The sequence below is a fragment of the Coregonus clupeaformis genome, unplaced genomic scaffold (genome assembly GCF_020615455.1).
Source record: "Coregonus clupeaformis isolate EN_2021a unplaced genomic scaffold, ASM2061545v1 scaf0033, whole genome shotgun sequence".
Taxonomy (NCBI): domain Eukaryota; kingdom Metazoa; phylum Chordata; class Actinopteri; order Salmoniformes; family Salmonidae; genus Coregonus; species Coregonus clupeaformis.
Window position 1 is genome coordinate 178,145 of NW_025533488.1, and position 21,909 is coordinate 200,053.

A 21,909-nucleotide genomic window follows, 5' to 3' on the forward strand; every position below is an offset into this window, starting at 1 on the left:
TCAGCGGTACGTTTATCCCATGCCACTAGTGGAGGTGTTCGCTGTTCGTGTTCAGGTGAGCGCGTACAGTTAGTTATACTGTCCTTATTCCGCTACTTTCATGAGCCACGGAGAGGAGGAGGAGGACCTGGGGGCACAGTTGGCCCATCGTGGTATGCGAGCACGGACAGAAGGGAGACTGGACAGGGAGAAGACGACACGGAGAGCGGCCACAGCCGACCCCAACGCGACATGGAGATGACAACCCGCAACTTGCACCTCGACTCCAAAGTTGACAATTGCGATGGAGTGATCAACAGAAACGGCGTGGACATGACGGAGATATCTGTGCCACTGTCCCACCCCGGGAAGCGTATGCCTCAAATCGAGGGGGACAATCTTTATAGATTGCGAGACAGAAAGTTTTTATTGGAGGACAAAAAGCGTCTGTGCGCTTGGGCTCTGGGCACCGCACTGCTTGGGACACTGCTCATGATACTGCACGCGGAGCTGTGCCCGTTTATTTACCAATCGGTAGGTCATTTTGGTCACTTCACATTCCGTAAAATTCACTTTCAACTACCAACAAGACTTAAAATATAATCATGCTAACTCATTTATCAAGGAAATGATAACAAATCCCTGGCTATTAAAGGTGTTTACTGTTGGTTTTCAGTTTCAGTTAAATAAAGTGGACCTACGTTATAGCCTTGCAACACTCAAGTTGAAAGAGAGGAACTGAAAGAGCTGTTTCTATTTAAAAATGATTAGATCAAGACAGTGAACTTAAAGTACAAGGCTTCCATCAGAAAGATAACATTCAAAGTGGGTCAAAGACAGGTGTCAAACATATGCCACTATTGTCACTATCCACAGGCCATTATGGATATATAGAAGATTCATCAATTCTCAGCTCACATATTTTGATTAATCAAGAGCCAAGTAATCATGTGTAAAATAAATTAGATTGATTCTCTACCTAATCGTTAACTACACCTGTTTGACACCACTAGGATGGCACAGGGACCACTTTGGTTTGGTGAGCTAGAGACCTCTTTAGGGTTCAATTACCTTGTCTCCACCTGACCAATTATAAAATGACCAGCAACGCAGGCCTCAACAACAGCATGTAATACAACTGAAACCTGCAGGATTCAACTGACCTGCTGCTGGCCAGGCCACCACAGCAATTCATTGAATAGTAGCAACTAACTCAGGGAACCAGATATCCTGTGTATAGCCCTAGTATTCTGACTAGGCTGCTCAAGAAAGAGAGTCTATCTGAGAATAGGTCACAGACCTACTGACCACTATTTGTGCTTTTTTATGAGTGAATGTCACCCCCCTTGTGTGGAGAAATTAGTATCAACTTCTGCATGGATCATGAACATGTTAAAGGGATACTTCGGGATTTTGGCAATGAAGCCCTTTATCTACTTCCCCAGAGTCAGATGAACTCATGGATACCATTTGTATGTCTCTGTGTCCAGTATGAAGGAAGTTGGATGTAGTTTCACGAGCCAATGCTAACTAGCATTAGCGCATGACTGGAAGTCTATGGGTAATTGCTAGCATGCTCTGGGGAAGTACATAAAGGGCCTCATTGCCAAAATCTTGAAGTATCCCTTTAACATGAAGAGGTCAGTCAGCCAGACAGAAAACAGGTGTTGTTGATACAACATAAAGATCATGAATGCTATTATCAACCTACATGTGCCCTGTTGCTCTACCACAATGTCCTTGGATTAATCTACATACAGAACTACTATATCCAGTCCATTCATATGAAGAGAACGGAACGGCATGTCTAATTATTGTCAAAACCATTTCCTTGATTAACAGACCCCTTAAACAAGCATGACTTGCATCACAGCACAATAGCATAACCCACACCTGGGATTTGAACCTGGTGACCTACTGATTATGAGCCTATTTCCAGAACCACTAATTGGTACTGCCGTCTCTTCACATTAACACACAGATCAGGGTGGATAATAACGTCAGTCCACACAATCAAGCCATTTTTAACTCCATCCCACTGAAGTTCTAGAGTACACGTGCCAGTTCCATAAGTAGAAAACAGGCTATCAGCAGCTCACACATGATGCAAGCAAATGTCAGACCACCTAAACACTATGCGGTAGGTGATTCCTTCCCTGGTGTAACCAGCCTGACCACTGCACTCACCATTTTTTCAATTCACTTTCACTTATCAAGTGAAGTGAAAACAATGGAGTGAAACAATCGGTCAGCCTGGTTATACCTGCCTGGCCATCCAGTGAAAAGAGATCCAATCTGAGGTCCCTATACTTAGAGGTAGTTACAGCTAGATGAGCAAGCTATAGCTCCTGTACAGCTGACCTAATTCCTCCATGTAATGATCCAAAGGCAAGTGAAGTGAAAACAATGTTTCCCTTAGTGAAACTGCTGAGTGCAGTAGTCAGGCTGTTTAAATCAGGCTGATTTCAGGGAAAGGAGATCCAATCTGTTTTGTCTTCTTTGATTAATATGATTGTCATGCTTGATCAAATATTGATTTGTAACTAGGCCTACACACAGTGTATACCTGGGCCTGGAAGAAGTTCATGTTGCAAGTTCATGTTGAAAACAGCTCCATATGCTGATGTATCTGGCAATTACCCAGGCAGGCCTTTCCATGCATTTTTCCTTATACATTATCTTGATTTTGAAAACCACTCTTGAGTTTGTCAAACTATTATTTTTGGAAATGCATAAATTGTATCAAAACTCTAGAAAACATATGCTGCATGATGAGTGAGACAACTGGATGCTCAGAAATAGCTAGATGCCTGGTATACCCTCTCTGCATGACAGTGTATTTAAGCATACTTTTCCTTGGAAACCAGGTTATGCAGGATGAGGAAAATGAGCTATTTGTGGTACTTTTTCCACATTGTATTTGTTTCCCCTCACAGCTAGTGTTTCTCAGGTTGCCCACGGTCATTTTGGATCTTTCCACATCATTTGTGTTTCATTAGAGACTGTTTGAATAATGCAAGAGTTTCACCACTCCTGGAGAAGGGGGGCTAAGGCTGGGCTGATTGTCAAGGTCTTTGGGCGAGCATGACAGACTGATAAGGCAGAACGGGCTCTTGGAGTGTGACCATCTAGTTAGTTACATCTGCTAATCTGCACTGTGTTTTCCCAAGTTATATGCGCCAGGTTTGACTGCGTGCCAAGAGGATGCGTTTCTATAGTAAAGCCGATACAACATCATCATGTTGTGACTGTAAAAACAAAACAAACGACAATGATTATTGATGTTATTAGCGACCGCCTAACAGCTGTTTGGGTGTGCCATTGTCACGAACACAGCACACCGAGGACATTGTTGCAAATCAACTAGACCTTATCAAAAGTGATCAACAACGGGGTTTTTCTTTCTTTTAATAATTAATTCAGAATTATGATGAATGTTTCAGGCTCTACTCACAGCGTCTGTCTGAAGGCTGATGGGATGGATGCTGGCATGCATTGGTCTTGGGTGGCCTTTCTGTCTGTCCAAGGCCTGGATAAACAACCCGTGTTACAGTTACTACAAATTGGGTAGTTTCAAAAGGGATTGAATTTACTCCGTTTCCAAAAGGAAAATATTACAAAACAAATTTAGACACTCGGAGCAAGCAACGTGCTGTGCCATGTGATAGGTCTAATAATGTAGTCAAATTAACTTTACGCTTATGTGGAGTCCAATTAGGCTTTTGGATAAAATTAGACATGATGCAGATGCTACAAGTGAAATTGTGGAAAACGATCAACGTTGCCAACCTACGTCACACCATACCACCTCTCTGCGTTGAAGTTTCCCTAACGTTGTCTGAAAATTTGCAATTATATCTTTTAGACTGTAAACTCCAACCACCCATCATCAAATTAACTCCCCGTTAAAACCTTCATCGAGATTACATCAGTTGCCTGCGTGGACATCATGGCAATAAACAGCACACCTTTTATCACTTAGCCTTCTGTCGAGACGATCGTTTCAAGTACAGTGAAGTCAAGTGATCGTTACTCACAGGGTCAATTATGAAGACACTCATAGCCTACTTATCAGATGTGTTGACATATCATCGCATTTTCGCAGGAAGTAGTATGCCTGCGCTGAAGGTCCGCTAATACAGGACTAGTAAAGGCCCAATGCACTACTTTTGTGAAAATATTTAAACTAAATCTATTTATATTTTAGTGTTTACCAGCATTTGTAACTTGAGTCTGATAATTATCTGTGCCAGACAGTTAATCTAATACTGAAATACTTGCTTGATATATGTTTTCCAGTTTCTTAAAATACTTATTTCTATGTGTAAATTGAAACGTCTATTCATTCCTTTTACATTTTAGTAGACTCTCTTAATTTACAGTAGTGTAGTGAGTGCATACATTTTCATACAGGTCCCCTGTGGGAATTGAACTCACAATACTAGCGTTGCAAGCCCTCTGCCTACTAACTCAGCTACATAATCACATCATGGTATTGTCCTTTATGGATTCCATCAGAATGACAATCGCAGAGAAAAAGACAGGGCAACAACTCTTACAATTGCAACTATTTAATCCTGCAAGATACTGTTCTTAATTATGCAAAGTGGAGACACTGAAAAAAAAAGTATGCCCATGCTACAGATGTCAATATCGGTCCACTAATACTAGTAAAGGCCCAGTGCACTACTTTTGTGAAGATAAAATATTTGATTTTTATTGATATATTTTTTTTTAATTCTGATTTTTCAGGGGGTGCTGCAGCACCCTCAGCACCCCTACTTCCTGCGGCTATGTTCATAGCTACAGAAGCCAAATCCTGTTCCTTTTTCTTTCATCTAACTAAATAATCCAAGATGGCGAAGTAGTGCAGTTCTGTTTTTATCGTGTGTCTGTAAATAGCCTGTAAATACCCTGTTTTTTTGTATTTTTCGTACATATTTCCCTATCAGACTTTTCATCCTTCTACAAAATATACTTTCCTGCAACCCGCCTCACTCAATGTGGAACGGATTCTATTATTGACTTACCTTTTATATAGAATCTCCAGTTGAAACTAGCTAGCCAGCTAACTAGCTACTTGCTATTAGCTATTAGCCACAGTTAGCGGTATTTCACCCAGAACATTGGATTTTTTTCTGCGGGATTAATTTAATCACTGGATATTAATCACCGGATATTCGGCCAGTCTGCACAGGCGTTATCGACCCAGAACATATCAGTTTTTCTGCCGGAATCACTGAATCACTGGACCTTTAACTCCGATTCATCGCTACCAGCTAGCTTCAACTAAATGGACGCTGTGGTCTGGCTAATCATCCTGAGCTAGGCCCATCTCCCGGCTATCTACCTCTCTGTCAACCGGACGGGACCACCTAGTGTTGACACGGAGCCCGCCGATCCTACACGACTGGTCTGCCGACGAAATCGTCTGATGTGGTTACGACGACGTCGACCCACGAAGATTCCATCTGCTAGCCCCGGCCCGCTAGCACACGCTAGCCGTGGCCTCTTACCTGCTAGTGCTTTAGCAGCCTCCGAACTATCCTATTGCTGTTCACCGGACCTTATGATAACTCAGCTATACAGCTGATGTCTGCTGGACTGTTCCTTTTTACGGTACTACATCCTGTTTATGTTTAGCCTCAGCCCAAACATGGTTAGCTTATTGTTGTTTCGGTTATTTCTAATTGTACTATTTCACTGTAGATCCCCCCAGCCCAGCTAAACCTGCCTTAGATAGCTCCTTTGTCCCACCCCCATACACGCAGAGACCGACTCAATTGATGCCTCTAGTGATACTATCTCTTTCATTGTTACCCAACGCTTAGGTTTACCCCCACTTTACTCATATCCTTCCATATCCTTGTCTGTACATAATGCCCTGAATCTTTTCTACAACACCCGGAAATCTGCCCCCCTTTATTCTATGTACCCAACGCACTAGAAGACCAGTTCTTAAAGCCTTTAGCCGTATCCTTATTCTAGTCCTCCTCTGTTCCTCTGGTGATGTAGAGGCTAACCCAGGCCCTGCAGCCCTCAGTATCACTCCTACTCCCCAGGCGCTATCATTTGCTGACTTCTGTAATCGCAAAAGTCTTGGTTTCTTGCACGTAAACATCAGAAGTCTACTTCCTAAGTTTGAGTTATTCACTGCGTTAGCACACTCCGCCAACCCTGATGTTCTAGCAGTGTCTGAATCCTGGCTCAGGAAGGCCACCAAAAATTCTGAAATTTCCATCCCCAACTATAACATTTTCCGTCTAGATAGAACTGCCAAAGGGGGTGGAGTTGCAATCTACTGTAGAGATAGCCTGCAGAGCTCTATCATACTATCCAGGTCTGTGCCCAAACAGTTTGAGCTTCTACTTCTAAAAATCCACCTTTCCAGAAATAAGTCTCTCACTGTTGCCGCTTGCTACAGACCCCCTCAGCCCCCAGATGTGCCCTGGACACCATATGTGAATTGATTGCCCCCATTTATCCTCAGAATTCGTACTGCTTGGTGACCTAAATTGGGATATGCTTAATACCCCGGCCATCCTACAATCCAAACTAGATGCCCTCAACCTCACGCAAATTATCAACGAACCTACCAGGTACAACCCTAAATCTGTAAACATGGGTACCCTCATAGATATCATCCTGACTAACATACCCTCTAAATACACCTCAGCTGTCTTCAACCAGGATCTCAGCGATCACTGCCTTATTGCCTGCGTCCGTAACGGGTCCGCGGTCAAACGACCACCCCTCATCACTGTCAAACGCTCCCTAAAACACTTTAGCGAGCAGGCCTTCCCTAATTGACCTGGCCCAGGTATCCTGGATGGATATAGATCTCATTCCGTCAGTAGAGGATGCCTGGTTGTTCCTTAAAAGTAATTTCCTCTCAATCTTAAATAAACATGCCCCATTCAAAAATACAGAACTAAGAACCGATATAGCCCCTGGTTCTCCTCAGACTTGACTGCCCTTGACCAGCACAAAAACATCCTGTGGCGCACTGCATTAGCATCAAATAGCCCCCGCGATATGCAACTTTTCAGGGAAGTTAGGAACCAATATACACAAGCAGTCAGGAAAGCAAAGGCAAACTTTTTCAAACAGAAATTTGCATCCTGTAGCACTAACTCCAAAAAAGTTTTGGGACACTGTAAAGTCCATGGAGAATAAGAGCACTTCCTCCCAGTTGCCCACTGCACTGAGGCTAGGAAACACTATCACCACCGATAAATCTACAATAATCGAGAATTTCAACAAGCATTTTGCTACAGCTGGCCATGCTTTCCATCTGGCTACCACTACCCCGGCCACCAACTCTGCACCCTCCGCTGAAACTTGCCCATGCCCCCCGCTTCTCCTTCACACAAATTCAGACAGCTGACGTTTTGAAAGAGCTGCAAAATCTGGACCCCTACAAATCAGCTGGGCTAGACAATCTGGACCCTTTCTTTCTAAAACTAGCCGCCGAAATTGTCGCAACCCCTATTACTAGTCTGTTCAACCTGTCTTTCATAACGTCTGAGATCCCCAGAGATTGGAAAGCTGCCGCGGTCATCCCCCCTCTTCAAAGGGGTGACACTCTAGATCCAAACTGCTACAGACCTATATCCATCCTGCCCTGCCTTTCGAAAGTATTTGAAAGCCAAGTTAACAAACAGATCACCGACCATTTCGAATACCACCGTACCTTCTCCGCTATGCAATCCGGTTTCCGAGCTGGTCATGGGTGCACTTCAGCCACGCTCAAGGTCCTAAACGATATTATAACCGCGATTGATAATAGACAGTACTGTGCAGCCGTCTTCATCGACCTGGCCAAGGCTTTCGACTCTGTCAACCACCGCATTCTTATTGGCAGACTAAATAGCCTTGGTTTCTCAAATGACTGCCTCGCCTGGTTCACCAACTACTTCTCAGATAGAGTTCAGTGTGTCAAATCGGAGGGCCTGTTGTCTGGACCTATGGCAGTCTCTATGGGGGTGCCACAGGGTTCAATTCTTGGGCCGACACTTTTCTCCGTGTATATCAATGATGTCGGCTCTTGCTGCTGGTGACTCTCAGATCCACCTCTACGCAGACGACACCATTTTGTATACATCTGGCCCTTCATTGGACACTGTGTTAACAAACCTCCAAACGAGCTTCAATGCCATACAACACTCCTTCAGTAGCCTCCAACTGCTCTTAAACACTAGTAAAACTAAATGCATGCTTTTCAATCGAACGCTGCTGGCACCCGCCCACTCGACTAGAATCACCACTCTTGACGGGTCTGACCTAGAGTATGTGGACAACTACAAATACCTAGGTGTCTGGTTAGACTGTAAACTCTCCTTCCAGACTCACATAAAGAATCTCCAATCCAAAGTTAAATCTAGAATCGGCTTCCTATTTCGCAACAAAGCCTCCTTCACTCATGCTGCCAAACATGCCCTCGTAAAACTGACTATCCTACCGATCCTTGACTTCGGCGATGTCATTTACAAAATAGCCTCCAACACTCTACTCAGCAAATTGGATGTAGTCTATCACAGTGCCATCCGTTTTGTCTCCAAAGCCCCATATACTACCCACCACTGTGACCTGTACGCTCTTGTTGGCTGGTCCTCACTACATGTTCGTCGTCAAACCCACTAGCTCCAGGCCATCTATAAATCACTGCTAGGCAAATCCCCGCCTTATCTTAGCTCATTGGTCACCATAGCAGCACCCACCCGTAGTCTGCGCTCCAGCAGGTATATCTCACTGGTCATTCCCAAAGCCAACACCTCCTTTGGCCGCCATTCCTTCCAGTTCTCTGCTGCCAATGACTGGAACGAATTGCAAAAATCTCTGAAGCTGGAGACTCTTATCTCCCTCACTAACTTTAAGCATCAGTTGTCAGAGCACCTTACCGATCACTGCACCTGTACACAGCCCATCTGAAATTAGCCCACCCAACTACCTCATCCCTATATTGTTATTTATTTTGCTCTTTTGCACCCCAGTATCTCTATTTGCACATAATCTCTTGCACGTCTAGCATTCCAGTGTTAATACTATTGTAATTATTTTGCACTATAGCCTATTTATTGCCTTACCTCCATAACTTGCTACATTTGCACACACTGTATATATATTTTCTGTTGTATTTTTGACTTTATGTTTTTTACCCCATATGTAACTCTGTGTTGTTTTTATCGCACTGCTTTGCTTTATCTTGGCCAGGTCGCAGTTGTAAATGAGAACTTGTTCTCAACTGGCTTACCTGGTTAAATAAAGGTTAAATAAAAAAATAAAAAAATTAATGTACCATGATCTTTAGGGTTTGCTGCAGTCCAGGGTAAAGTAAAAAAAAACATTGTTTTGCCTCATGGATAGCATGTCACCTCTCACCTGGTTAGTTACTGTCTTACAGAGCCGGCCCTAGCCTTTTGGGGGCCCTAAGTGACATTTTATTGACAGTGTTTTTTTTTGTTTTAGAGTTCATTTGCTGCAATTTTACACATTTCGCCATAGGGCAGAGAGAAGATTGAGCAATTTTATAACTCATTTCATGCAATTCTACTCATTTTGCCATGGGGAGGAGAGAAATGTTTGCAGTTTCTTGCACTTATTTATGCCATATTAATATGATATCTGAGTGAGAGTGTCTAACAAAATCAATGGGGGCCCCCTGGAGGTCAGGGCCCCTGGGCACATGCCCTGCGTGCACGGTTGGTAATTCAACCATGATTACATGATTACTAGTTTATATAGCTGGCTAGACCAATCTACAAAAAGTTAGCTGACGTGCTAATTGAGTGACTGTCAGTCACTGGCATAACAAGAGAAAAACTGCTGATGCACAACCACATTTTGAAATTGCTGTCACACCCTGGCTCTGGGACTCATTATGTTGAGCCAGGGTGTGTTCATTTCTATGTGTGTCTTTCTATGTTGGTGTTCATTCTAGTTTGTTGTATTCTATGTTTGCCTGAGTGACTCCCAATCAGAGGCAACGAGTGTCAGCTGTTGGCTGGTTGTCTCTGATTGGGAGCCATATTTAAACTGTATGTTTTCCCTTTGTGGTTGTGGGTTTTTGTTCCGTGTTCGGTCATTGATACCGTGGACGTCACGAGTCGTTTCTTGTTTTGTATTGAGTTTAAACTTTAACTAATTAAAGTATGTTTGTTCATCACGCTGCGCCTTGGTCTGTTCCATATGACGATCGTGACAATTACACCTTGTGTATTCTACTATTCTAACTCTCAACAGTAAGTTGAGACCCTGACTGAGTTCCTAAAAGAACCAACAAACAAAAAAACAATTATTTCTTTGGGTCGGGGGCACCCTAGCAGCCGCGGGGCCCTAAGCTTCCGCTTACGTCGCTTAGTGGCTAGGGCCATCTCTGCTAGTTTATAAAGATTGTTTTAATGCATCAGCTAAGAGCTTTGTAGGCTTATACTCCTTTTATTTGGTTGCATGACCTGATGGTTCACTTGAAGTCAGTACTTCATATCATGCCAGGTCAATTGGCCTACTTGATCTCATGCCGCCCAAGTGTGTGCGTGCGTTCGTGAGTGTCCATGTGTATCTCACACATTATAAAGTTGTCACCAAATCAGTGTGCGTGGCCAGTGGAGGCTGAAGGTCAGAGCATTCCGCTAACGGAATGCTCTGAAAAACGGCAAACGGAAAATAATCGAAAACCGAAGCACTGTTGGAATAACTTTAAACCTCCCTTTAATGTCTTTATCTTGTCTGTCCCCCTCTTCCTCCCCAGGACTCCCGCTACGCCTTTATCATCCACTGCTCCATCAGCATGTCCACTGGTTGTCTTCTGATTCTCATCGTAGCCTTCCATTATAAGGACATCAGGGTGAGTGTGTGTTCTCTCTGACCTCTGACCCCATTACTGACTCTGCAGCCCAGCTCTCTATCACTGGAGGGAACAGTGTTAGTTACTCTTTGAACGGAGGAGTTGAAGGCAGGGGTTACATTAAATCACGTACTGTTAAAGGTGCTTCAGTCCTCTATGAATGCTACTTGCACGGCCGGCCCGCTCATTAGGCAGGATTATGGCAGTAGATTGACGAGGGCGGCATTTTCTGAGCTAAACTGACCAAGACGCACCTCCAACAACAACACATAAAACCTCACATAATTCTGCCTAAATGACAATTTTTCTCAACCAGTGGCATATGGGCTTTTTAGGTGAGCGCTGATGCCGCCCTTTGATAAGCAGTTTGTTAAAGGCATGGTTGCAAAATATCTTGCTTGTCCATTCCCAGCGCGCCTCTCCAGGGTGCTGTTGGAGAGATGCATCTCTGCAGTGCTCCACCAACGTTCTGTCAAAAATCTAACATAAATCATGTAGCAGATATAGGATATGGTAAAAAGAGTATGTGGCCTTTTCTTTAGCCTACAGGCTTGAGATAAAATGTATGATAATGTAATGAGACAGACACTTTTTACATCATGCAGGTTTCTCCGATCAAATAGCCTAACCTAAATGGCGCTCAATCAAATAAAAAATGCGCTGTCATGTTAACAAACAACATTTCCTAAAAACAGGACAGGTCAAAGTAAAATGGACAATATGGAATGAACAATCACAACGGTTGTCCAGGAGTTTCACCCCATTGTCATGATCAGTGGTTTCAAGTTTGTATTGGTCCATTTTTGACAAGCTGATCATAGCAAAAAATAAAATACTTCTGCATTTCCTGCTGTGTAAACACATTGCAAATAGGCTTGAGATAACTCCTGATAAAGTCCTACCAACCACACTTTGATAACATTCAGCCATTGGTTTGTTCATTGATTGGTCACAAAAACCTCTGATGCTGTTTTTGCCTTGATGATATCTTGATTACACACACAGACTGTCAGCAGGACTTCCTAGTAAATAACCATGCGGTGGCTTACACACGCTCACATGCAAGTTCCCCCTGACAGAGGAAAAAAAACTCTAGACCACCTTTACTCCACACACAGAGACGCATACAAAGCTCTCCCTCGCCCTCCATTTGGCAAATCTGATCATAATTCTATCCTCCTGATTCCTGCTTAAAAGCAAAAACTAAAACACAAAGTACGAATGGCTCAATACAGAAGTGATCAGATGATGCGGATGCTACGCTACAGGACTGTTTTTCTAGCACAGACTGGGATATGTTCTGGGATTCATCCAATGGCATTGAGGAGTATACCACCTCAGTCACCAGCTTCATCAATAAGTGCATTGACGAGCTGCCCAGTGATGCGAGCCTACTAGACGAGCTAAAGGCCTTTCATGCTCGCTTCAAGGCAAGCAACACTGAAGCATGCATGAGAGCCCCAGCTGTTCCGGACGACTGTGTGATAACGCTCTCCGTAGCCGATGTGAGCAAGACCTTTAAACAGGTCAACTTTCACAAGGCCGTGGGGCCAGACGGATTAGCAGGACATTGTGACGTCACGAGAGGCTACACAGCTTTCAGCGGGATTGCTCAAGTAGTGCAAGGAGACAAGGTTCAAACAAAACAAGGATTTTATTATAGGTCTTGGGAAATTAACGAAAATATAACAAAATTCTGTTCTCTTGTGGCTCTTTAAGGGTTAACAGTTCAGGGATGTCTCTTCCCCATCCAAAATCATAATTCTCCCTCGCTCAGATAACTTTTCCCCAGCCTTACTGTAGTCCACGTTGCAGCTAGTGGCCAACCCAGCAAAAAGTCCTTCCAAATGTCTCTCACGTATTTCCACAGGTGCATATATCCAAAGGTGAGTATTTCCCAAAGGTAAGTATCTCCAAATCCTTATATTCCTCATGGAAGTGGACGTGCAGCACTCTTGTCCTCCAGAGAGCCCAGGTTGAGACTGTGTCTCTTCCCTTCAACAAACCTTCAGCTCATCAGCTCCTCATTTGTTTCAGCTGCGTGGGAAGATTGGCCATAGAGGGGTGGAGTTCCCGACCATACCAGCAGATGGAGCCATAGCTGTCTGGGTTTGCAGCCACCTCAGGGGATGTAACGTCCCTCCAGGACACAGCCTCTCGTGACATCACACATCCCCCTCCTCGGGACCGACGTCCTGGCCGGGTAAAGGCAGCGAAGAAGGCATCACGCCGGGAGAGGGCGTCCGCATTGCCGTGGTGCTTCCCAGACTGCTCTCTCTTCAACTCCTCCAACTCTAGGACCAGGGACTCAGCCTCCTGTTGTCTCTCCTTGAGTTTCTTACTGAACGCATCAGCCTTGGTTTTAGCAGAGTTTAGCTTCTGTTGAGCAGCTTTCAGTTCCTTCTCTCTCTCTGCCTCCGCATTCTTCATCTTGTTCTCCAACACCTTGTACTTCTCCTCTGCCTTCTTCTGGACCTCCTTACTACTGCGCAGGGTCTCCTCACACTCCTCGATGGTCCTGCGCAGCCTCTCCAGCTCCTCCTGTTGCTTAGGGAAGGAGCTCTGTTGGAGTTTAGCCTGGAGGATATCTAACTCTTCTGTCTTCATGTCTAACTGTTGCTTTAACAAACGATACCTCTCAGCGGTCCCCTTCAGACCAGACAGTTCTTTGTCCAGATTCTGTAGCTCCGTCTCTGTGTCGGTCTGGGCACCTGCCATCCCTATCAGAGCCCGGGCGGGAGTGAGTAATTCGGAGGATTGCACCGGAGCCTTCCCCAGGATGAGTCTTGCCTCTCCGTTTCCGAGGTACTCGGGTTATCCTCTCCTGAGACTCTCTCCAGAGTGGGTAAAAGGCTGGGCAGTCTCGTCCCAATTAGGACAGGGACGGGGAGGGAATCAACCACCCCCGCCGTCGTGTGTATGGTTCCCCGTGTGCTGGTCATTGTAAGTTCAGTAATGGGGTATTCTCTGGTGTCCCCATGGACACAGGAAACTGGGAGGACTTTCCCCGGGGTCAGACACGTTGGGCCCACCAAATCCTTACGCACCAGGGTGGCCCGGCTACCAGAATCCAGTAAGGCCTCCACATCATGGTGATTCACAGTTACCGGGCAGGTGGGGGGGTCGATCTGGGCCGCCATCTACGACTCCCAAGAGCGAGGCAAAACGGTGTGTGGGTGCTGAGCTGGAGGACTCCGCAGTGGGCATAGGTTCATCGGCTGGTTTCCCACACTGCCAGGAGATATGTCCCATCTCCCCACACCGGTAACACTGTCGAGTTTCCCCCTCCTGGTGTACTCTTCTTGGACCCGCCTGGTTTCTGGCTCCCCCTGGAGCCGGGATAAGTCCTGACGTGGCTGGGTTCGAGACCTTGGGGTCCTTTGGACGGGTTCTTCCCATTTGTGGTGGGGCCGCACTCCTGGGGTCTTTTCGGGAAGCATTCAGCATCTCCGCTGTGGCCTGGTACTTTTCCACAGCTTCCACGGTCAGATCAGCCGTGGTCAAGGCCTGTTGACTGATGAACCGTTTTGCCTCATAAGGCAGGGCGCGTAGGTAACGATCCACCACAACGGCCTCCACCACCGCCGCTGCTGTATTCCTCTGCGGATCCAGCCATTTCCTTGCGATTCGGACAAGTTCATGCATCTGCGCCCGAGGAGGTTGGTCTGGTTGGAAGGTCCAGCTGTGAAAGCGCTGGGCCATACCAAACTTTGTGAGTCCATATCTGCTGAGGATCTCAGACTTCAGGGCATCATAGTCAGTAACCTGGTCAGGGCCCAGGTCCCGGACAGCATTCAGCGATTCCCCGGTTAGAAAGGGGGCTAACAGACCAACCCACTGTTGCTTGGGCCAGGCTTCCCTAGTGGCCGTGGCCTCAAATGCATGCAGGTATGCCTCAATGTCATCGGTAGCTCCCATCTTAGATATAAAGTCACTTGCCTTTATTGGGCGGGTATTTTGGACAACCATCTGTCTCTGCAACTGCAATTCCTCTGCCTTCAGAAGGTTGGCTTTCTTTTGCTCCTCCAAGAGAGCCACGTTTGCTTGCATCTGGGCTTGCTGGCCAGCAACAAGGGCTTTCAATATGTCCTCCATTTCCGTCGGCGGGGAGCCTACGGCCAACTTGGAAAACTGGGTGATCAAACCTTCGGTATCCTCCTCTGACATGCACTATTAACGCTTGAGCGTGCCCGTATTCTCCACCATCTGTGACGTCACGAGAGGCTACACAGCTTTCAGCGGGATTGCTCAAGTAGTGCAAGGAGACAAGGTTCAAACAAAACAAGGATTTTATTATAGGTCTTGGGAAATTAACGAAAATATAACAAAATTCTGTTCTCTTGTGGCTCTTTAAGGGTTAACAGTTCAGGGATGTCTCTTCCCCATCCAAAATCATAATTCTCCCTCGCTCAGATAACTTTTCCCCAGCCTTACTGTAGTCCACGTTGCAGCTAGTGGCCAACCCAGCAAAAAGTCCTTCCAAATGTCTCTCACGTATTTCCACAGGTGCATATATCCAAAGGTGAGTATTTCCCAAAGGTAAGTATCTCCAAATCCTTATATTCCTCATGGAAGTGGACGTGCAGCACTCTTGTCCTCCAGAGAGCCCAGGTTGGAGACTGTGTCTCTTCCCTTCAACAAACCTTCAGCTCATCAGCTCCTCATTTGTTTCAGCTGCGTGGGAAGATTGGCCATAGAGGGGTGGAGTTCCCGACCATACCAGCAGATGGAGCCATAGCTGTCTGGGTTTGCAGCCACCTCAGGGGGATGTAACGTCCCTCCAGGACACAGCCTCTCGTGACATCACAACATGTATTCAGAGCATGCGCGGACCAACTGGCAAGTGTCTTCACTGACATTTTCAACCTGTCCCTGACCGAGTCTGTAATACCTACATATTTCAAGCAGACTAAATGACTACCGCCCAGTGCGGTAAATACGGCTCACTGGAGAAAACAAGGCACAAGGGTGAATATCCCGGCAATACAAATATAAAGTAGCTCCACCGAGCTATAATACCTCCACAATAAACATTCACACACAAAGACAAGGGGGGCAGAGGGAACACTTAAACATGTGCTGATGAGGGGATATGAACCAGGTGTGTGTAAAAAACAAGACAAAACAAATGGAATGATGAGATAAGGAGTGGCAGTGGCTAGAAGGCCGGTGACGACGAACGCCGAAGCCTGCCCGAACAAGGAGGGGAGGCAGCTTCGGAGGAACTCGTGACATTACTCTCCCCTTGACGCGCAGCTCGCCGACACCGGCCTCGGGGACGGCCAGGAGGACGCGGAGCAGGGCGAGCCGGATTGGCGAGCGTGGGAATCCCGCAACAGGGAGGGATCGAGGATATCCCTCACCGGGACCCAGCACCGCTCCTCCGGACCGTACCCCTCCCACTCCACGAGGTCCTGAAGGCCCCCCACCCAATGCCTCGAATCCAGGATGGAATGGACGGAGTACGCGGAGGGACCTCCCGCACCTCAGACTCCTGGAGCGGACCAGCCACCACCGGCCTGAGGAGAGACACATGGAATGAGGGGTTAATACGGCAATCTGGAGGGAGTAATAACCTATAGGTAACCTCGTTTATTCTCCTCAGGACTTTGAACGGCCCCACAAACCGCGGGCTTAGCTTCCGGCAGGGCAGGCAGAGGGGCAGATTCCGGGTCGAGAGCCAAACCCAATCACCCGGTACAAAGACCGGGGCCTCACTGCGGTAGCGGTCAGCGTTGGCCTTCTGGTGACGCACGGAACCAGTCATCCACCGCAGGAGCTTCGGTCTAGCTCTGATGCCACGGTGCCAGAACCGGCTGATAACCTAAAACACATTGAAATGGCGATAGGTTAGTGGAGGAGTGACAGAGAGAGTTCTGGGCATTTTTGGCCCATGTCAAGAACACCAACCACTCCCCCAGCCGGTCCTGGCAGTAGGACCGCAGGAACCTACCCACATCCTGATTCACCCGTTCCACCTGCCCTTTAGACTCGGGGTGAAACCCAGTGGTCAGGCTGACTGAGACCCCCAGACGTGCCATGAACGCCTTCCAGACCCTGGATGTAAACTGGGGACTCCGGTCAGACACCATGTCCTCTGGCACCCCGTAGTGCCGGGAGACGTGAGTAAACAGGGCCTCCGCAGTCTGCAGGGCCATGGGGAGACCGGGTAGAGGAAGGAGGCGGCAGGCTTTAGAAAAGCGGTCCACAACAACCAGGATGGTGGTGTTACCCTGAGAGAGGAAAAGACCAGTGAGAAAGTCAATACACAAGTGGGACAATGGCCGTTGTGGAACTGGTAAGGGATGTAAGTTACCCGCTGGGAGGTGCCTAGGTGCCTTACTCTGGGCGCACACCGAGTAGGAGGAGACATACACTCTCACGTCCTTAGCCAAGGTAGGCCACCAGTACTTCCCGGTCAGGCAGTGCACTGTACGGCCGATACCTGGGTGACCAGAGGAGGGGGACATGTGTGCCCAATAGATCAGACGACACGGACAAAAGACGGCTCGTACCGCAGCCCAGCTGGGCACCGATGTGGAGATGGCTCTGTGCGTAACGCCCACTCTATGTCCGCGTCCATCGCCCACACTACTGGCTCCACAATGCAGTTGGCTGGGAGTATGGGGTGTTGTCTATAGGCCTCTCCTCTGTGTCGTACAGCCGTGACAGTGCATCTGCCTTCACGTTCTTTGTACCCGGTATATAAGACAGTGTAAAATCAAACCGGGTGAAGAACAGGGCCCACCTGGCCTGGTGAGGGTTCAGCCTCCTCGCTGCCCGGATGTACTCCAGGTTACGGTGGTCCGTCCAGATGAGGAAAGGGTGTATCGCCCCCTCGAGCTTAGCCTCCCCATGGTCAGGGCTCTGACAACAGCCAACAGCTCCCGATCACCAATGTCGTAGTTCTGCTCAGCCGGGCTGAGTTTATTGGAGAAGAAGGCACAGGGGCGGAGCTTGGGTGGCGCGCCCGAGCGTTGAGATAGGACAGCGCCTATCCCTACCCCGGACGCATCCACCTCCACTACGAACGTTAATGATGGATCGGGATGGGCCAGCACCGGGGCTGAGGTGAACAGAGCCCTCAGGTTACTGAAAGCCCTGTCAGCCTCAGCAGACCAGCGGAGCCAGGACGGCCCACCCTTCAATAGAAAGGTGATGGGAGCTGCGACCTTGCCAAAGCCCCGGATAAACCTCAGATAGTAATTGGCAAAGCCAATAAAGCGCTGCACCTCCTTTACCGTGGTTGGAGTCAGCCAATTACGCACGGCTGAAATGCGGTCTCCCTGCATCTCCACACCTGAGATGGTGATGCAATATCCGAGGAAGGAGACGGACTGCTGGAAAAACAGACACTTTTCTGCCTTGGCATAAAGGTAATGTTCCAACAGTTGGCCCAGCACTTTGCGAACCAGGGACACATGCTCGGCGAGCATTGCGGAATACACCAGAATGTCATCGATGTAGACCACCATACCACGACCAAGCATGTCCCGAAACACCTCGTTCACAAAGGACTGGAAACTGATGAAGCATTCATCAAACCGTAAGGCATCACCAGGTATTCGTAATGCCCCGTGGTTGTGCTGAATGCTGTCTTCCACTTGTCCCCTTCTCGAACACGCACCAGGTTGTACGCACTCCGGAGATCTCATTTTTTGAAGAAGCGCGCCCCATGCATTGACTCAATTACAGATGGAATGAGGGGTAGAGGATAACTACAACAAATTGTCCCCTTGTTAAGTGCTCGTTAATCAATGCAAGGGCGCAGACCTCCGTCTTTCTTCTTCACAAAAAAGAAACTCGAGGAGGCGGGTGAAGTGGAGGGACACATGAACCCCTGGCGCAGGGACTCGGAGACGTATGTCTCCATCGCCTCCGTTTCAGCCTGCGACAGGGGATATACATGAGTCCTGGGAGGCACAGCGTCTACCCTGAGGTTTATCGCGCAATCCCCCACCCGATGAGGTGGTAATTTGGTCGCCTGCGTTTTGGAAAACGCATGCGCCAAATCAAGGTATTCGGGGGGAATGCGCACGGTGGGGGTAGTGTCTGGACTTTCCACCGTGGTTGCACCAACGGAAACAGCTAGACACCTACCCTGACACTCTCGCGACCACCCCGTGAGAACCCTCTGCGGCCATGAAAAGGTGGGGTTGTGTAGTGCTAGCCAGGGAAGACCCAACACAACAAGGAAATCGGGAGACTCAATAATAAAGGTGACTTGCTCTCTATGGGTCTCTTGCGTAACCATCGTGACTGGTGCTGTAACTTCCCTAACAAAACCTGACCCTAATGGTCGACTGTCAAGTGCTTTGATGGGCAATGGAATTTGTAGGGGAACCAATGTAATACAGAGACTATTAGCTAAAGCTCTGTCCATAAAGTTCCCAGCTGCGCCTGAATCGACTACCACCTTAGACTGGGGAACTACCAGGTAATCAGGGAAGTTGACGTGTATGGTGCAGTGCGCAGCAGAGGGCTCTGAACGAGTGTGGGTGTGCGCTACCTGGGGTAATAATAAAAATAAATAAATTGGGGTGACGCGAGAGTGCCCTGCCTGCCGCCTCCAGACCTGGAAGAACCCTGACAACAGTATGCAGCAGAATGTCCTCTCCTGCCACAAGAGTGACACTGGAGCTGTCAAGAGTGAAACGGGCAGGCCCCTTCCAGGACATCCTCTTGAAGCTAGCAGGTTGTCCAACCGGATGGCCATGTCCACCAGCTGGTCGAAAGTCAACATGCTATCCTGGCAGGCTAGCTCCCTTCGGATATCCTCTCGCAGGCTGCACCGGAAGCTGTCGATGAGGGCCTGCTCGTTCCACCCGGACCCAGCAGCTAGAGTACGAAACTCCAGGGCAAAGTCCTGTGCGGTCCTCGTCCCCTACCTCAGTTGGACAAGCCCCTCGCCCGCCTCTCTTCCTTCGGGTGGGTGATCAAAGACTGCCCGGAAGAGGCGAGCAAACTCCCTGTAGCCCTGGAGTGGGCCAACGCGGTCTGGAGTGAAGGAGGAGCCACGTTGGCCCACTCCAGGGCTTTCCACGAAAGGCAGGAGATGAGGGCGGACATCTTCTCCAGCTCCGATGGAGCTGGGGTGATGGTTGAGAAGTAGAGGTCCAGCTGCAGGAGCAGTCCCTGGCAGCGGGCAGCTGTCCCTTCATACTCCCTCGGTCGGGATAGGTGAATCCCTCTGGGTGCTGGGGTGTGGGTGGCTGGATCCGGTCGCTCAGCTGGTCCCGAAGGGTTGGGTCCTCTCCTCTCCAGGCATTGGACGACCTGGAGAACCCGATCCATCGCTTCTCCCAAGCTGGCTAGCATAGTAGAATGCTCCCGGACCCACGCCACGACTCCAGACATGTTCTCTTCTCCTGCTGACTCCATGTTCGGGTGTGTGATTCTGTGGCGGTTGATTTCGGACGGAGTCAGGCGCAGAAGGATAAATCACAGAATATATAGTTTAATAAGGAACACAGCGGTATGCATCAATGTGTAATACACTCCAGTGCAGTAAATACGGCGCACTTGAGAAAACAAGGCACATGGGTGAATATCCCGGCGATACAAATATAAAGTAGCTCCACCGAGCTATAATACCTCCACAATAAACAATCACACACAAAGACAAGGGGGCAGAGGGAACACTTATCCAAGTGCTGATGAGGGGATATGAACCAGGTGTGTGTAATAAACAAGATAAAACAAATGGAATTATGAGATGAGGAGCGGCAGTGGCTAGAATGCCGGTGACGACGAACACCGAAGCCTGCCCGAACAAGGAGGGGAGGCAGCTTCGGAGGAAATCGTGACACACACAGATTGTCAGCATGACTTCCTAGTAAATAACCATGCGGTGGCTTACACACGCTCACATGACAGATGAAAAAAAACTCTAGACCACCTTTACTCCACACACAGCGACGCATACAAAGCACTACCTCGCCCTCCATTTGGCAAATCTGATCATAATTGTGTAATTCCTGCTTACAAGCAAAAACGAAAGTACTAAGTACCAGTGACTCACTCAATACGGAAGTGGTCAGATGATGCGGATGCTACGCTACAGGACTGTTTTGCTAGCACAGACTGGAATATGTTCTGGGATTCAGCCAATGACATTGAGGAGTATACCACCACAGTCACCAGCTTCATCAATAAGTGCATTGACGAGCTGCCCAGTGACGCAAGCCTACCAGACGAGCTACATGCCTTTTATGCTCGCTTCGAGGCAAGCAACACTGAAGCATGCATGATAGCACCAGCTGTTCTGGACGACTGAGTGATCACGCTCTCCGTAGCCGATGTGAGCAAGTCCTTTAAACAGGTCAACATTCACAAGGCCGTGGGGCCAGACGGATTACCAGGACATGTATTCAGAGCATGCCCAGACCAACTGGCAAGTGTCTTAACTGACATTTTCAACCTCTCCCTGACCGAGTCTGTAATACCTACATGTTTCAAGCAGACCACCATAGTCCCTGTGCCCAAGAAAGTGAAGGTAACCTCCCTAAATGACAACCGCCCCGTAGCACTCACGTCGGTAGCCATGAAGTGCTTTGAAAGGCTGGTCATGACTCACATCAACACTATCCTCCCGGAAAGCCTAGACCCACTCCAATTCGCATACCGCCCCAACAGATCCACAGATGACACAATCTCAATCGCACTCCACACTGCCCTTTCCCACCTGGACAAAAGAAACACCTATGTGAGAATGCTGTTCATTGACTACAGCTCAGCGTTCAACACCATAGTGCCCACAAAGCTCATCACTAAGCTAAGGACCCTGGGACTAAACACCTCCCTTTGCAACTGGATCCTGGACTTCCTGACGAGCTGCCCCCAGGTGGTAAGGATAGGCAACAACAAATCTGCCACGCTGATCCTCAACACTGGGTTCCCTCAGTGGTGCGTGCTTAGTCCCCTCCTGTACTCCCTGTTCACCCAGGACTGCGTGGCCAAGCACGACTCCAACACCATCATTACGTTTGCTGACGACACAGCAGTGGTAGGCCTGATCACAGACAACGATGAGACAGCTTATAGGGAGGAGGTCAGAGACCTGGCAGTGTGGTGCCAGGACAACA

At 47.9% G+C, this 21,909-nt stretch overlaps 1 protein-coding gene across 1 annotated transcript in view; it reads left to right on the forward strand.

The window, feature by feature from the left end:
• LOC121542811 (intermediate conductance calcium-activated potassium channel protein 4) overlaps positions 1-21,909 on the forward strand; it is a 58,249-nt gene continuing 36,340 nt past the window's right edge. The window contains exons 1-2 of the mRNA XM_041852366.2: positions 1-513; positions 10,730-10,825. Of these exons, the coding sequence (XP_041708300.1) occupies positions 232-513; positions 10,730-10,825 (378 nt within the window). The 5' untranslated portion in view covers positions 1-231. The remainder of the gene's footprint in view (positions 514-10,729; positions 10,826-21,909) is intronic.